The following is an 18,354-nucleotide window of genomic DNA, read 5'->3' on the forward strand; positions in this document are numbered from 1 at the left end:
TAAAGCTCATTACACTTGCAGCACACGACTTGGGGTCCGCGGCAGCCACAAACTTGTGCGGAAATTGCATGGAAAGCGTCGGTTTCTGTGTTTTCGGGGTTGGGGCTTTCTCGGTCTGGGGCTTCCAATCGGGTTCCGCAGGCTCTCCAGGGGAAAAGGGGCGGAAAGGGGTAGTGTAGTGGGGATTGCATGTGGTTGCGCCCTGCAATGACAATGATTTGCATTGCCATCGACTGCCATCGAGCTACTACTAATGCATGCCCCATGTCACTAATTTTCAATGCGACGGCCAGCCACACAAAGGCAAAACGGTTGCTGCTGCTCGAGTTTCGGTTTATAATTGAGAGAATAATTAGATGAGTGTCATGGGTTTCGGGAGTTCTGGTTATAACAGTTCAAACTCCAGTCAATTGCTGCAGTACACACCGCAAATTCGATTAAATACTCACTTTCTCTTACCTTACTTATTAAAATTGCAAAAACAAAATTTCGCGTTGAAGAATTCGCATTTCGCAGGTTTTACAATGCTTTCTTTTCCTTGATTATATTAAGGAATTTTTATATAGCATTGGGTCCTTATATATCAGTACTAAACAACAAAATTGTTGGGCCAAATGCCGAGGAGAAGATAAAAGTCTATCGAAGTTAATGACGGCGTCAGCTTTCTTTACAATCAACTTATCCCGACTGCCAAATGCGTTGTCTAAGAAGGGGGCATTCTGTATTATTTAGCTTGCGTTTATTTCTCATTCAATATTTGTTTTGTGTGTTGAAAGACAAACTCCTCCCACACACACATATATACATGCACAGACACACACACACACAAACACAGAGACATGGCACAAAGATATGGCTTTACATACGTGAGAGTGTTTCGCTCCATATAGCGACCGTCTTACACTGTATATAAATGCCTACTTATAACGACATTTAATTTCAAGGCACGCACGCACAGGACGAGCCTGCAATATTGAATATTGGAGCGACTTTCACGGATACTCACTCAAGGGACAGGGTCGCAGTTGGATGGCAAAAGGGGGCTGCTTTTTAATGAAGTCTTCACTTGGTCGATATAATTCATTAGAATGCTAAATAAAATATTGAAAAGACATATTATTTTTGTACGATTTATGAGTCAAACGTTTGCAGTGAAATTAAACACAGTGTTACAGAGCTTTAATGAATTGAAAGCATATCATGATAAACGCTAATCATTCCGAAATGAAACCACTTTAAAGGTAAATAGCCCAGAGCAAAACTCAGCTAACCACACTCGACAAACGACAAAAGCCAAACAGCGATAAGCTCTTCATCAGCCAATGAATGCGAAATCAATGTAGAGCCTGCCAGAGAGCTGCCCCCTTGAAGCTACGCCCCTGGCACGCATACCAAATACCCTCGCACATCCATTTGCACCTACACGATCCTGCTTATTTAGTGGCCATGGCCGATGGACAGGACCTGGTAGTGGGTCGTTGGTTTTGGGCATGGCCCGCTTTGTTTGCTCATCGCCACAGACAGTCAATTTATTTGCAACACATGCAGCAGCACCACCAGCAGCAGCAGCAGCAGCAGTAGCAGTATGTTGGTATGTAGTAGCGGCAATGACCATGGCAATGGCAGCGTCAGCGGCAACGGCGGCTTCCAACCGAAAATGGCGTCTTTGCACCTTCTAATCCTGGTCGGGTTTACGTTTTTGGCCCCGAACGCGCAGTTTTTGCAGGCCCTCAGGGGGGTCTGCGCATAAATCTAGCACGCACAACATAATTATCCAGCCAACAAACGCTGAATGGCCAAGCGAAAGAATGGAGGAACGAGCGGCTGGCTTTGACCCCTTGACCCTCTTTGTGGAGTGAGTAAGTTAGTGGCACCCAGTGGCAGCAACTACTTAGTGGCAGGACTTTGCTACGCCGAATTTAAATCCCCAGCGTACGGTTGGGTCAATAGTTTTCAAGAACCTAAGCACTTGTTTTCATTTATGATATATTAAAGTATGTTAACCATTTTCTTTTCATAATAACAATTTTCAAACTAAAATATATTTCAGTTAATTTATAGCTTTCTTAATCAGTTATTATTTTTACATTACATACATATAGCGATAATGCGAATGAAAGGACTAAAACCTAGCATTTTATGAATCCAAGTTAAATGGGCACTTGACATTGGACCTTGCACAAACACAACCACACCAAGAAGCCATTTCTGCTACTTAGACACTATTAATTAACATTAAAATTAAAGCTGCAAACAGGGCAAACGGAAAATGTTCACACGGCAGTGGAATGAAGTGGTTTTTGGGTTGGCGGCTTTAGGCGGATTGTCGACGGAGAGTTTAACCCTTTTTTTTTTTTTCTTCATTATTATTATTATTATTATGATTGTAATGTAGTTTTTTATTGTTGGGTAAGCCTTTCACTCTACTTAAAGTTATTAGAGCAGAAAATCACATAAACGCAAATGAAGTAAGTTTCATGCCCGCGCGATGCTTAAGAGCGTGCAAAAAGCAGCCAAACAACTGTGTAAAGTACAGTAGCAACAACTACAACTACAACTAACTACTGTTAACAACGCAGAAATAAAAACAAAAAAAACGGAGCAACCATTGTTGCACAGCATGCAGACTGCAGGATACCCGGCATCGCACCGCACTAAAACGTAGCATACCTTTTTGGGCATTAAAGTAGCTGAACCTATTTTAATTAATGGGTGTTGAAGTGTATATTTCTTTGATATATTTATAATAATTCTTTGGTATATTTTAAATATGTTATTAATTACAAATATGCCCCTGAGATATACGGCTATTACTGGGTATTACGAGTGGGAGTCGCCAGCAGGAGGAACAATGGGAAATGCGCGCAAGGTGCAGGAGAGAGGCTTGGAAGAGAGCGAGTTTTTGCCATTGCCAAAGCAAATATGCAAATTGTTGATTACAAACTTTTGTTGCTGCAGCAGCCCCGCCTCGCCCCCACTCCACCGCGCCATCTCTTTGCCACGCCCCTTGGTCCCTTTGGTTATATAAATATTTAAGTATCTGCGCATTGTTGCCTGCCGTTCTTCTCTTTCCCGGACGGCATTGGGAATTGTCTAAATTAGACTTTTGAGTATTTTGCATATTTAATTGAAATTGCATTTCTTAAATAACTCACTGTCATTTGCACAGCTCGCACACACACAAACAAACACAGAGAAGTACATGTGGCGTTTATTTGTGCATTTAACTACAGTTTGCTTCTCTTGCCGTTCTGTTTGCTTAGTTTTATAAGAGTTTATTCAAGTGCATGTCTTACCCAATTCTTTGTTTATTTACATTTGCCCGGAACAAAACAGAAACTACAACATCTACGCCCAAAAAAAAATCCGAAACTCATTTGCAATTTGTTTAATCAACACTCGACGCACAAGCAGCTGCTCCTCCACCCACACACACATACCCACACACACAGACTCGTATCACACACGCCACGTGTGCCCGGAACGAAGGCTCAGCCTTTAGTCCCCTAGAAAACTTTCCGCTTGCCAGCAAAGTCAAATAAACATGCTAATTAAAAGGCGTCCAAATAGGCAAAGAAAGAGAAGCGGAGCTCTAGAATGATAGTCGGGAATATGTGGTACAATACTTTGACCCAATTTAATTGGATATACATACATACATATGTAACGACTTCGCTGCTATTCAATCATGCGGATAAGAGGTGAAGGATAATAGACATTCCCATCAGTTATTATAAAATAAATTCACAATTAATAATGGAATTCCATTATACGCGGAATAAAATACCTCATAAAATGCAATCCAAGACAAGCTGCAAGAATACCATTCAACTGCAGTCCCCTTTCATATTTCTTAGCTAAGCTTTCGTTTTCAGTTCATTTCAGTTTCGTTTCCATTTCGTTTTGATGGCTATCTAAATGCGGCTAATGAATGCCATTAATTCGGTGGGGCAACTGCAGTGTCCCACAGGACTGGGTGTTTTGGGGATTTCAGTGCCGATAGAAATCGGATTAATAAATGAGTGTTGCGCAGAAAAATTCAATTAGACAGAAGCGGAATGAGGATGGCGAGGAGGAGCAGCAGCAGAAGCAGAAGGCAATCGTGTCCTGGCTTAACTACCTGCAATTTTTCTACCTTTAATACAATTATACGGTCCGTGCACGACGTTCACCTTAATGGCCAACGGAAGTCGCAGCTGCAGCGGATCATTTTTAAGGCTGACATTTTGTGGTTTCACCGGCGGCAGCTGCAACTACTGCAGAAGCCTGTGGCCTGTCTGATTTATGTCTGCAGTAGTTCAATTGGCAATGACAAAGTTGGCAATCATTGCAGCCAAAATCAATGAAATTGCCCGAGAACACATTCAGCAAAATGCCTCTCTCTAAAATTCATTGCCATCCGGGGATTTAATTAAATATTTCTCCGCTTTCAGTTCTACTAAATAATGATGTAGTTATATGGTTTTTAAAGAATATAAAATATATGTAATAACATGTACATTAATAATATATGGTATAAATAAAATATAACATGGCACCTTAAGGTGATTTAACGCTAGCAACGAAAATCTCTTGGCTGCCCGACTATTTATTTCAAAATTCAGACATCACTTAAGCCCTGACCGTCATAAATCACACATGTGTATAAGAACAAAACCCCGCTCAGCCACTCCAAAATTATCGTTTATTCTGGCTTTTAATTAAAATTTAAAAAACCAATTACAACTGCGACAAGATTTAATAACAGCAGCAGTAGCAGCATCATGCCGGGGTGTGAAAAAATGGGTTAAAATTACATAAATTTTGCAGAAAATATGAAGCAGCGTAAAAAAAAGTGAGTAGAGTGTCAGAGCTGAAGGATCCAAGTGAGAGTAAGAGAGACAGGGAGAGAGAGAGAGATAGAGAGAGAGAGATAGAGAGAGAGACAGGACAACGACAAGGAGACACGAAATGGACATGGTCGTGAACGTGAAAGGGGAGTGGGAATGGGAGGGGGAAAGGACAAGTCCAGCTCAGATACTCGGATATGTATGAGCGATGAAATTTTTTGCGGTTACGCACACACAAATACACACATGGACACACGCACACACTCGCCAAAACATGCACATCAATGTCAGCGAAAGAGCTGAATAGGAAATGGTTCCTGGTTCCTGGGGATGCCAAGATTGGGTTGTGGCTGGCTGGCTTCTAGGGCCGCTTGTCAGATGTTGGCACCAGTTTGAGCTTTTCGTTTTGGCATTTTCCTGCAGTCACTCGACTGATTTAAAATGTTACCGTTATTTATACACGTAGACCAGGCTATATAAACAGCAGGAACAGTAACAGGAACAGCAGGACCAGCAGGACCAACAGGACCAACCAGCGCCCTTTTCCTTTTTCCATTTCCCCCAAGAGCCCAGCGAATATCGCGTATATTTCTCCGTTTTCCCCATTTTTCATCGTTTACGCCGCGCTAGTGTGAGTGCGAGCATGAGCTTGTATTGGTGTGTAGCTGCAGGACGATAGCATCCTGCAAGTGACTGACTTGCGACTCGGGAGCAGCCAAAGCAGCAGGAGCAGCAAATACAACCGAGGAGCTGTAACAACACCTCGCATCCTTGGCTCTAGCTGTTCGCTGTCAAAAGAGATTTTTTCAAATTAACTTTTCATATATTTATGTACGTTAAAATTTCCAGCTCAATCCCCGTTTGCCCCAGAAATCGCACACATAGGAAGCTTTTAGGAACAAACATTTTTCACCATGGATAAAAACAACTAAAATATATTAGCCAAACAAATATGTGTGTAAAATTAAAGCTTACGAAATATTAAAATTATGTATATAATCAATTTAACAATTATTTTACATAACATTTTTGAGAATATAGTGTTTCCCCTTTCGATCTACAACTGTACTTGTCAGTTTAAATATTTTTCCGTTCGCTCCTGCCTGAAAATGCCACAGCAAAGTCAAACCTAATATTATTTTTCATATATCGTAGACACAGTATGTAAAGCATTGGGAATTCTTTACCATAAACGAAAATGATGCTGAAACTCGTTGCGTTGCAAATAGTCAACATTTCGGTTCTTGTTTCTACCGCTGCCTTTGTGTCACATGCATTTTTCAGAAGGTAAACAACATTTTGCCTGTTAATATTTTATATTGCGCCAAAAGTTATCTAAGCAACAAAAATGAAAAACCCTTCACAGAAAACAAGGGATTTAAGAGCACAAAAAATGGCATTCCTCTAAATCTAAATAAATTAAGTATATTAATATGAAATAAAAACATGAATAAAAAAAAAGCAGAATATACTTTTTATTTGGCAGAATAATTTTTGATAATCCCTGTGGTTATTAGGGCTACACATCATTTCATACAAATGCAAAATGATGAAGAAAATATATAATAAAAGGAAAACAAAAGGACAGATACATTAGCGGGGAAGTAGAAAAATAAGTGCGTCTATAAATAGAGAAAAGAGCTCACAGCTCATTGGACCCGTGGCCGACGTCTTTGTGGAATCCATTAACTTTATTAAGCATCTTTAATTAGTTGCCCCCAACTGTCCCGGAGCCTACTTTTCATTAATTACCGGTGCGACCTGCCACGGAGTTTGGGATGGAAGTCCATTCCGTCTAAGCCATGAGATGAGCCCAAATGAGTCGAGCCAAGGCAACCACTTAAGGACACTTCTTACCTTTTGATGGCCGCCAGCGGCCAAATAAATTACAAACAGCTACTACAATGGCACGAGAAGGATGAGTGGGAGTGGGAGGCTGGAAGTTAGAGACCGGCACTCCAGCGTTTTGATTGAACACTCGCATCCCAACTTTTGACGTTAATCTTTGATTGAAGGGGGCGACGGCGTCGTTTTCGCTGACACTTCATTATGTGATTTTAATATGAATATACATACAACAATGGCCCCAAATGGAGGGTAGTTTCTTGGCCCTTCGATGGAATCTCATTTGGACCCCCCGAAACGTTTGATCTTAATTAGTGTACTTGAACGTTCTTCGCTCCCCAGCCGCCCAATTCGAGTGTTGGTTTTGCATCAGCGAAAATGACAAAATGTCGCAAATCACTCGGGTTTACGAAATGGAATGGGAGAGGTCCTTGATTGTCATCGTTTTCCTCCCGATTTCGCTTTTGCCTTTGCCTTTTGTTTAAGCGGATTTCATTCGCTTATTAATTGAACTGTACACAGCAGGAAATTCAACCTAACCAAGGTTGGGTAAAGCGAGTTTAAAATAATAATGACAAATGATAATTATTCCCTACATAAACTAATACTTATGAGCAGCTTTAGATTAATGAAAATATAAACTTATTTTCAATATTTTTTGTTTTTAGTTCATTCAAATACTGTTCCTAATTTTCTCAGTGAATTGTCATTGAAATACCTAATAGACGGTGGAGGGGTCATTAAATTCCGCGTCAAAATGTCAAGCACGCTGAAGAGCTTAGTGTGGGTAAATATTTTTCAATTAAAATCGCTGCCTGGGTATTTGCTCAGCACTTTGGCAACACGCATAAAAATTTAGTGAACTCATAGTCGAGGCAATTTCGATATACCGATAAGAAAGGTGGTTTCGCGGGATTTCATTAACGCATCGAAAAATAGAAATGGTGGTTCATTCAAGCACTTAACAAAGAAAATTGGGAAAAACGTTCAAGAGTCTGAAACTAATTAACTGTGTGGCCAGGAAATAAGGGATAACGCTAATTTAAATTGGAATAATTATTATATTTTGAATGTAGATAGATAGCGTCTTTGATTATTAATTCATGTCATTTATACGAGTATATATACCTGAATACTTGTTTTAAAAACAGTGCTCACAGCGACACATAGAAAAAGCCACAACAATCATGACCTTAGGGAAAAACTATAAGCCGAACTAAACTTTTCATAACTCATTTTACAGTTGAGCACGTTCAAGTGGCCACCTCCCCGTGGACACAACATCAAGCATGCGCCATGTTATCAACGCTTAAAGCATATTTTAGCCACACACTTAATTACCCGAAGGCCCAAGTTGGAAAAAGCTGAAGCTGTTGTGCCCCCATCTACCCATCTAAAATGGTAAGTACCCTTGCCCCCAAAAATGCGGTGCTTAACTTTTCAACTGCAGCAACAAATGGAAGCCTCGGTGGCAACAAGAACAACGATCAACCAGCAAATGCCCTGCAAAGTGTCGATAATTACCTGTAAAAGTTTGAGCCAAACCATTAGCAGCATAATGAGGCCTGTCTAGCATAGATTTCCCAGTCGGACCAAAGCAACCGTTACTATCGTGTGGCGCATTTGGAAATCCCTCTGTCCCTCGCCCCAAATGAAACAAAAAACGTGAAGCAGAGCGAGTTGAAGAGGGGCAGCAAAGAAAGGAGAAAAAAATAGCAAATACCGAAACACAACTAAAACTTTCACCCATTTGAACTTGGGAGCTAAAATTGGGAGTGGGAAGGGAGCCGGAGGAAACGTGGATCTAGAGTAAAAATAATGGCAACAACCACACTTGACTGGCGTTGAGTGGTTCATAATTAAAGGGGAAAACCTCAAAAAAGCCTTGAACTCATTCAACTGGCTGTGGCTGCATTGCGTGCAGTTTGGCCCGAAAGTTGGCCAAGTTGCTCTGGCCGCACAATTGTTGCACGCACACAGTCCACAGACCACAGTCAAGTGGAGTGGAAAAATGCCGATGGGCGTGTCCATCCTTCCAGTGGGGAAGGCCAAATGCACTAGGAAAATTTGTAAGAAATGTTTTGGAAACTTATAAAACCAGAAATATGTATTTTAATAACCAAACTTAATTTTTGTACATGATTGTAGTAATTTATAGAACTGAACAGATCGGGCGAATACGTAATTATAATTCTTGAATTAAAGGAAACTCTTACTTTTGAAACTTAATAGAAACATTTTACAATCTATGTACATTACAGTGTAACATTTTGTTTGATTGCATATGCATATGCATATACACATACACCTCAGCACATATTCATATTTTCTCAGAAGCCTGGCCAAGTTTTCCATGGACTCTAATTACCATCTTTGACTTGAAGTTGGCGTGGCCGAAGCAACATTCTGCCTGGGTTAATTTCTTAATACAGCCCTCGATTGCTGTTGCCTACTTAAGATTGCAATTTAAGTGCAGTATGATTTTGTGGAGCTGTTGAGCCCAAAAATCATAAAGAAATAGCATCCAAGTAAACATTTGTAGAGTTATGAGGACATTTTTAGAAAAAGGTTTTAATGGTTAAATAAAAAATAAAAAATAAGTATAAAAATATAATTATATTATATAATTAAAACATACTTTATAGATTTAAGACATTTAAATTTGAAAAGCATTTTGCATGGTGGTTATGAATCCAATAAGTCTTTCGAAATATAGTCAATTAATAAAACGCAAAACAATCGTTTATGATTACTTAGCAGGCTTGCCTTCGTCATCTTTTTTCTTGTCCTTTGCCTCCTTCTTGGGCTCTTTTTTGGTATCCTTAGGAGCATCCTTCTTCGGATCTTTCTTCGCATCCTTCGGGTCTTCTTTCCTAGCCTTCTGGCCCTTTTTGGGTTTTGTCAGATCCACAACCTCCTCCTTAACCTTCTCGCCCACATTTACGGCCAGCAAAAAGGCGGCCAGAGCGATGGATAGAGCCACAGACACATAGCCGGTGGCATAGATCTCCGGTATTGTGAGGAACTTGTTCAAGTACCAGATCAAATGGCGAGTGCCGGCGACTGTATGGTAGGCAAATGGCAAAACTACCATCACCTTGGCCATTGTCACCATGCCGTGGCAGTCACATTGTTCGACTTTTTTTATAAATCCTTCCATATCGCCTTGCAAGCAAAGCCCACCGATTCCCACGATCCAAACGAAAACGGACAGAACAAACCCACTGATTCGTAGAAATGCGGACAAGGTGGAGGTCAATTGAATCTTGTAGATGGACAAATGTGGCGATAGCTCCCTTCCAAGCAGCATATTTCGATCGTCATAGGGCAAGTCGGGAGGCATACGAAAGGGTATCACTTTCAAAGTCACAGGTGGGACCAGGATATCGCCACTAGGTCCAATTGTCGTGGGTCCACTCACCTTTTGATCCTTCGCTGCTGGATTAGCCAGAAGACGAGCCGGGATCCATGGTCTTCGGGTGAGCAATTGCCTTATGTGCGGAGTGCAACCATTCAGACTTCGAGCCAAGGAGCGACTAAGAAGGACGAAAAGGACGACATAAGTTACCCTGTTCGCCTATAACAATCACTTACTCACCAAGTGTACATTTTAATAAATGTATGTTTAGTCAAATAAATTTCAGAAGTGTTTAACAAATACTTATTAGGAAAAGCTAGTTTGTTTTTAAAACAGTTGTAAAATATCTGAAGTGTGTCCCCAATTCTTGTGGGAAATATTTTAAATCATTTCATTAGTTAATATTGTGTATATAACTTCTCTCTCTACCGTTTTGTTTGATACAAATAATACGCTTTGATTACAAGAGTGGCGATATGTGCAGATATGTATATATTTATTTTTTTCAATTCCCTTATTATTGGGTGGACTGATGAAAATTCGATTGGACCTGTAATTGTATTACGTGCCGAAGGACTTGAGGACCACCTCAACATCCTGTGCATATGCCATAAATTTATGCGACGATTGGATGAGCTTAAATTCGATTTGACGATGGCCAGGCGGCTTTATTTGATTTCTTTGGATTTACCTTCCCCACTGATGATTATCTAACACTCGTTATTTTCCTTTTGCCCAGCTTCACTCACAGCCAATTGAAGTTAGGGCTTTCGGCTTTGAAAGCGTTCCGTCAACCGCTGAAATTTCATTTGCAGCTCTTTGCAATCATTTGCCTAAATAAATACGCCGCACACAACAAAGAAACCCAGCAACATCTATACACATACACACTCTGAAAATCATTTTAATTTAATAAAATTCATTTGAGTTTTGCGTGGCTGCGGTTTTCCTTTGCTGCCTTGACAGATTTCATGTTCGTTTCCGCTTTTGCTTGCATGAGTTTTGTGGGCCGGGAAAGCTCGGAAAACTTCACGCTCAATTAGCATCTGTTATCGTTGCTTTTGGTCTCAATCCGATATTTATTCCTTGCCACACATCAAAGACATGCACTCAGTCACTCTTTGGGCGATCGATCAATCAATCAATCAATCATTTGCTGTGAAAACATTTCATAAATCAAACGCATACACAAACGAGAACGAATATACCGACAAAGCTAACAAAAACACGCGGTCAATGTGCAGGTTAATAAAATTAAAATTAATCGAATCAGTAGAATTTTAAAAAGAATTAAGGCTTAAAAGAAGCCGGGCCATGTTGGCCTTGGCCAGGGCTCGGAAAAATTTCCATGCCGCATCAAGTGTATGGAAAAGTTTGTATGAACAAGAGTGTGGAAAAAGCATGCCAAGGAGTCATTAAGCGCATATACGTTTTATCAATGTAACGATAAGGCACAGGCGACTAAAAGTTTTCTTAATAATTCCGAGTGCAGAGAGAAACCTAAATAAATTTCGAAATAAACTCAGAGATGTCGAAAAATATAAGAAGTAAATCGTATGTTTCTTAACTTTTAATATTAATATATTTAATATGAGCAATATCGAACTAAAAAACCTTGTCGCCTGACATATTTTCACATGTTGCGAATAAGTTGGCAATACTTTCTTCATATATGAATGGAAAAGGTTTTCAGCTGAAAAGCAAAATCGCAAAAGCAAAGCATACTCAGTCCTCGGCTCTTTCTCTGAGTCCCTTCTGCTCACAACCATTTTTCGCACTCACACAGACAGAGAAGTCAGGCGATTGCTTTTGCCTTTCAAGGAACTCAATATGCGTATCCGTGTTTAATTAAGATTCGAGTTCGTGTCAGTGTGTGAGTGCTTTTGGCGCTGTGTGCGTGCGTCTGCGTCTGAGGCATATGAATAAATGTATGAGCGCATGCATTTAATTTAATTTTCATTTCAATTGATTCGATGACTTTACGTTTCATTTCACGTCTCGATGCGATTTCAATTACAACACTCTCGACTTCATACACGCACATGCAAAGGAAATGCTTTCACCTATGCGCCAGTGGATATGATTGTATGCAGAAAAATGAGACTCGTTGACGGATTCGCATATATATATTTACATATCATTCAATCCAAGTCAAGGACTAAAAAAAGACTACTTTTACCGTTGGCCGGGTGTTCCACAAGGCGCTGGAGTTTTCAAATCACTTGCAAAGTTTAAGCCATCTTTATGGGCTATGAAATTCTGGGTAGTGTTGCAAATAACTACATTAAAAAAAAAAACTCTTTTCACACATTTGAAAATGATTTCATTAACCCGCTGCACTAATAATTTTAACTTTAAGTACTTAAATTTTGTCTGTTATTATTCTACACAGTAAAGTTTTGAGCGTCCTTTCACTTTCCGAAACATTTCATGTGTTTTTCCATTCATAACTTTCTCGGGCTTTTTTGGCCTCATTGGCCATGGATTCACACATAGTCAGGCTTAAAAGTTTGCCGTGCACCTTGACTGAGCTAAGCCGAAAGCTGAGAGTAAGAGCCAGCCGCAAAACTAAGCACCTGTCTGTTTTAGCCGCATGATTTCGTTTTGCCCAATAAGGTGGCTTTAGGCATTTAGGCCTGCATACTTTCGGGCTGACATTTAAAGTCGGTGGCATTGTTACGCATTTTTTTTGTGTGCCACACTTGGTTGCTGTTGCAAGGCTGCGACGTGATTTTCTTTCCACATGGGGCAGCCTAAACTTTGTTTTTTGGAACTTCTGCCACACAAAGCAATTTTTTGCACGCCTTCAGTTGGCTTTTCCTTTCTCTTGCCACTTTTTCTGGCCCGTTGTGTGCTCTTTTTTGTAACAAATGCAACGGAAAACCTATTTCCAATTCCATATGTTTGTGTGTGTATGTGTGTGTTGGTGTGCAGAACCTTGAACTTGTTGCAATGGATACGAGAAAAACTGTTAGTTTTCCTTCACCTTCCTTTTATGCCCCTTCTAACAATGCTAATTTCATTAGAGCAACTGAAAAGCACACACATACACGTCCATATATGCACACTGGCACGTAAATGAGCGCAAGGACAGATCGTGGGCAACGTTCAACGTTTCCTATAAAATGACAATTACAATTTCGACAGCAGGGAAAAATAAAAAGGAAACCAAGGAACATCGAAGTGAAAGCAAACTTTTAATTGCGCATACGACAGGTGTGACACAGCCAGCGCAGCTCAAGTTGTGAGAGGGTGAGAGGGTGTGCGGGTGTACACAGGTTTGCCTGGGTGAGTTTTGGTGAAAGTTTTTCCAACGTTTCCATCCCAATTAGTGGGCCACCGAAAACACATAAAAACATTTGTAACTGACAAGCTTTTTGACAAACGTCCCTTACTAATTATGAACATTGTATTCTAAAACTGAATGCTCTTTCTTAAATTTGTTCTAGCTCATGTGGTTGATAAATACATTTTTGGCACTTAAATGTAATTTAAGAGCACACATATACTCATATTGGAGGCATCAATAATAAAAAATGTTTTTAAAACAACTAAAATGCAGTCGTAGGTAAGATTAAACACACAATCTATTATTTATTATTAAGTGTAACTTAATAATACATCTCTATAAATCCTCTCTTAAATCCTCAATGCATTCGGCACCTTGTTTGGCAACTTTCCATTGTGGTCTGTGCCTTGTCTTAGTTGTCAGTTTGTAAAATTGAATTCTTGCCCGGTTTGTTTGGCTTTTGAGAGATTTATAACGTGGCCAAGAGGGGCAGCAAGAAGTGGGGGCTCGAATGGCAATGGCCGCGTATCGATAAGCACAATGGCCGGCCGTGTTTGTGTGTCTGTGACAGTTACACACACAGACACACACTCACAGACATATACACACCAAGACCAACGCCCATCGGCGACAAACTTTTTAATCAAATTTTTTAACGCAATTTCTTTGACTACTTTTTGCTCAGTCTCCGTCCTTCTCTTTCTCCTGCTGCTGCTGCTGTTGCATATGCATGCTCAATTGTGTTTGTATTGGCAAAGGACATGCTTTGTGATTTATACACACATCACACAAACATACAGACACAAACACACAACAAAGGGGATGCCGGCTGGTTTGCTGCCTGTGGGCAAACAACAGCTTTTTTTGATTTATGAGCGCTTTGGGTGCCACCATCGTCAACGGCACACACATACAAAAAATGTAAAGAACCAACCAAAACGGCAAAGAATCGACAGCTGAATATATTGAAGGCAAAACTTTCGAATAAGTTCAAACGGGCAAGTTAATAAAATACAAAAAACTATACAACTTTCGTTTAATGAATGAGTTTAAGGCGCTTTAAAATGCAGTTCAATGTTTAAGTTTATCAAGTAATTATAGTTTATAAAAGCAACTTTAAAGCGTAGCCCTTAGTACTACGATAGAGAGATACTATAAAAATGTAAATATAAATTATACGGTCTTGTGTGATTTCACTATAGTTGCATTATGGTTCCACTTTAAACAAACAAGTAACATTTGAATATTTATCTGTACGGGTACTTGGCCGTTTTAATACACTCCTACTTTTAATGTTTAATTACCAGGTAAATGGACCGACTGGAACGCAATGCATGTAAAATAAATTCTGTGAAAGTGGCTCAGTTATTTTACGTTTTCCTATCTTGGCCATAATAGCGATTTTTCAGGTTATTACGCTGCCAGGTCACACTTTTTTACATCGTATTCGAATATTCTTTGGAACTCTAGTGCCCATCGATTTTTATTAATCCCCACTGGCAGCAGCAAAATGTTATTTATAAATACGAGGCACATGAATTTTAATTATGAGCTGCCCGCAATTGCTTTGCCCACCAGACTCCGGGTTTGCTTTCAGATCCTCCGCCATTTGAGCGCAGGACGCAGGACGCGGGGACCATTGGCCATATGAAAATTTGATTGATGACTCCCCAAACAGCAGGGCTGCGCCCTCTAACTATCGATTGTCGCTGTCATAAAAAGTGAGGGGCCAAAAGCGCAGATATATGCATAAAGAGGGAATGAGTATGCAATGCCGAAGCTTATGCAAATCAAGACATGCCGCACACATCACTTTGTTTTACCAGCCGCCCCTTTTCCTCCTCTCCATCCAGACACATTTCTGTTTTTTTGCTTTTTTTGTTGCTCACACCACCCAACGACGAATGCAGGAGCTTGTCAAAACTTGGTTTCCCGTTTTTGTTAAGAATCTGCTGTAAAAAATGAACTGGGAAATCCGGTGGACAGAGCAAACCATTGAATGCCCTTATCTACTACAGAATTTCATACAACTCTTTCTCGAACGAAGGTGCTCTTCTAGCTTTTATATGGGAGATAACCCAAAGTATTCGACGAATTAATATAGAAACATACATTCATATCCTATACACTAAAATGCACTAAATATCGATATTATGAAATTCGAAGTTCATTTGTTCAAAAGTAGAAGGCGATCCGATTCAAGAGTAGCGAGAGCAAACCCAAAAAACAAAACGTTGGCCCTTGCATATTGTTTTCCGTTGTTTGGCAGCCCAAAAAAGCTGGATCCACGAGCAGAAATCGTGATGGGACCAGGACGCTCGGTTTGAGGCTGGAGATTCCGGCGGCATTGGAGCAACACTTGCCCGAGTTGATTTTTGCATATTCCTGATAGCGATGGCATTAGTCTCCAGTGAACTGGCACATAAAAGCACAGCTATGGACTGATTGTCGGGTCCGCTATCCGACGTACGTGTAAATTGCCAGCCATCTTCCCCCGACGGCGCGATCCTGTCTATTGCAGGCAGCAAGTGTTAGTATTTCAAACTTTTGTTCAATAAGATTTATATGACTGACAGTCCGGGGTGGCCAACGAAACGAAGCCCAGCATAGTGCGGCAAAAAACAAGTTTTGATTTTCGATTCTTTGCCTTTTTTTCGCCTTCACATGCGCTGTGTGTGTTTTTTTTTGTTTTCGTTCACAGCTTAACTGGGCGACGTTTGAAATCCTAGTTGGTCCGCTGCAAAAAGAGCCGTCTGAAATGCTGAATTTATGACTAACATTTCTCTTTGCGTTTGGCTAGTTTGGCTAGAAATTTAATACAAGCCACTGTGATTTAACCAGTAGAAACGGTTCTAGAAATGATTTAAAGTATATAAATACCAATTAAGAGAAACAAGTTAGTTTTTCAATTGACTTCCCAAGTGCAGATCAAGAAAATACTGATGTATACTCGAATTAACTAGACTGAAAGTTAACATTTCCTTGTCAAAAGCAAATCTGTAGAGTTTCAGCAAACAAGCTAGAACAAGCGTATCGTAATAATCTGTAGAGATATAATCCACTACAGATACTGAAGAGATACGCAGATATTCGAGTAAGAACGCGCCATTTTCATTGCTGGCTCACGCCGTTGAGATGTTATTTTGCCCGGTGGCATATTAACTGCATCACGAGCCACTCCAAAACGCAGCAAAACCGTCCATTCAGCCTCCAACTCTTCTGTAAACCACACACACGCACACACAGGCGCACAGAGAAAAGCACAGGACACGCAATACAGAAAGGACTAGACACTGAGAGGCGAGCCAAGCGAATACATAGAAATTCCTCGACTAGGCGCTGTTATTGAAACCACTCGAGCGCGAACCGTGAGTGCTAAAAGCGGCAGGATCTGTAGTGGGATACAGGGATATATATTGAAGGAGCGGATCGCTGGGCGGAATAGTAAGGGGATTGGGCACGGGCATGGGAATGAGAATGAGAATGGGAATTGCGCGCTGTGAGCAAGTGCACACCTTGTCCGCATAGGTCTACAATAATTGCCTGCACTTTAAGTGCGCCATTAGTACTAAATTACAGACAGCCAGCCAACCAAGCGGCAGCTAACGGCGCGGTCTAATTACGCGCTCACCTGCAGCTCCCCGCTTTTTTGCGCCCACTTTCACTGCCCTACGCTGGTAGGCCACCCACTTTCAACCCACTTCCACCCACTCCCGCCCACACACATATTGTAGCCCACAGCAGCCCCGCCCATCGAAGCAGCAAATGCAGGAAAAAGTAAAGTGCGCTAATGGCAATTAGAAGTTTACCCGAGTGCAGTCAAAAATTTTGTAACGGCTGCGCAGCTGAAAACTGGGAAATGGAAAATGGAACCGATGCTGAAGCTGAAGCTGGTGCTGGTGCTGGTGCTGCATTATTGAACATTTGGCTAATTGCCGTATAATTATTGCAGTTAAAAAATTTAGCACAACGCCAGGCGTTGGACGATAGGCGATGGGCGACGGGCGTCAGGAGAACTGGGTATTGGCAATCCTTGACCGTAGCAGAAACTCCACTTTCGGCCAGGTCATTGTTACACTTGAATATGCTAAATTACGTATACGCAACGTTTGCCCAGCAAAGTTCGAGCAAAAGCCACAAACATTTGCATTGCTCTGGCCAAGATGGACAATCAGAGGAGTTTGTACACTGCAGATTTAATATAACTTAGGGTCATTTAATAAGCAAATAATATACTTCTATATTTGGTTATGAAAAATTACACATTCCCAGCTTATGCAGTTGATTCTGTGTTAAATATATTAGAACTGATAGAACTTTTACGGCATATTTCAGAGGACTTTCTCGCAGTGTTCAGATGAGGAATGAGTGGTTTTACTGCAGCAGCTGAGATGCATTGCCGCATTATGCAGTTGCAGTTGCTGTTTAGCAGTTGCATTGGCTCCCATCTAATGCAAATATTATGGCAAAATCTCATAATTAAGATAAGCAACTCGGTTGAGTGGTTTTAATGAAAATCAAACATTGGCCAAATGCAACAATAACAGTGACACAACAAGGACCGATTCACCCAACAACATTGCCAACCGAAGCCTCCATGTCTGCTTTGGTTAATATTTAATTAATGCTTAGACCGTGTTTACTAATGGCTAGGCACTGCAGCATATATTGCCATGACGACTTGCATAATTATTTGCCAGAGTTTCGGTCTGGTCGCCATTCTAGCTCCTGGCCACCTACACCATGGCATCTAATGAACGCTGTTGTTAGCCAAATGTATGTGCTTGTTAAAACTAGTTAAAGAGTTACACGTAAAAAATAAAGACATACTCTAAAAATAACAGGAAAAAACCTCATCTTAACATAAGTAAGAGTAATCCAAGTTATACCAAGGCATACCTGCTGGATTTCTGTAATCCTTGCTCCTAATCTGCCATCATGCGTAATCGAATCGTGAATCTGCGACTCGATAATTAGGAGGAGAAAACTGTGTCGCACCCGAAGGTAGGCAACCAGGTCCTCGGCGGGGAGTG

The 18,354-nt window shown here is 40.7% G+C and overlaps 1 protein-coding gene and 1 long non-coding RNA gene across 2 annotated transcripts; one reads left to right on the plus strand and one right to left on the minus strand.

Moving 5' to 3' along the window:
* Positions 1–7,795: 7,795 nt before the first annotated feature.
* On the plus strand, positions 7,796–8,903 carry LOC120321784. The gene is made up of 2 exons (XR_005561505.2): positions 7,796–8,075; positions 8,125–8,903. It is a non-coding gene; the product is annotated as an uncharacterized LOC120321784 (long non-coding RNA).
* A 372-nt stretch (positions 8,904–9,275) lies between these two features.
* Positions 9,276–10,388, minus strand: LOC6536582. Its single transcript, XM_002097122.3, has 2 exons — positions 10,273–10,388; positions 9,276–10,210 (listed from the first exon to the last, which is right to left on the minus strand). The coding sequence occupies exons 1-2, from the start codon at positions 10,281–10,283 to the stop codon at positions 9,424–9,426; spliced, it is 798 nt and encodes a 265-aa protein (XP_002097158.1). The 5' UTR covers positions 10,284–10,388; the 3' UTR covers positions 9,276–9,423.
* Positions 10,389–18,354: the final 7,966 nt, after the last annotated feature.

Source organism: Drosophila yakuba, chromosome 3R (genome assembly GCF_016746365.2).
Source record: "Drosophila yakuba strain Tai18E2 chromosome 3R, Prin_Dyak_Tai18E2_2.1, whole genome shotgun sequence".
NCBI classification, from domain to species: Eukaryota; Metazoa; Arthropoda; class Insecta; order Diptera; family Drosophilidae; genus Drosophila; species Drosophila yakuba.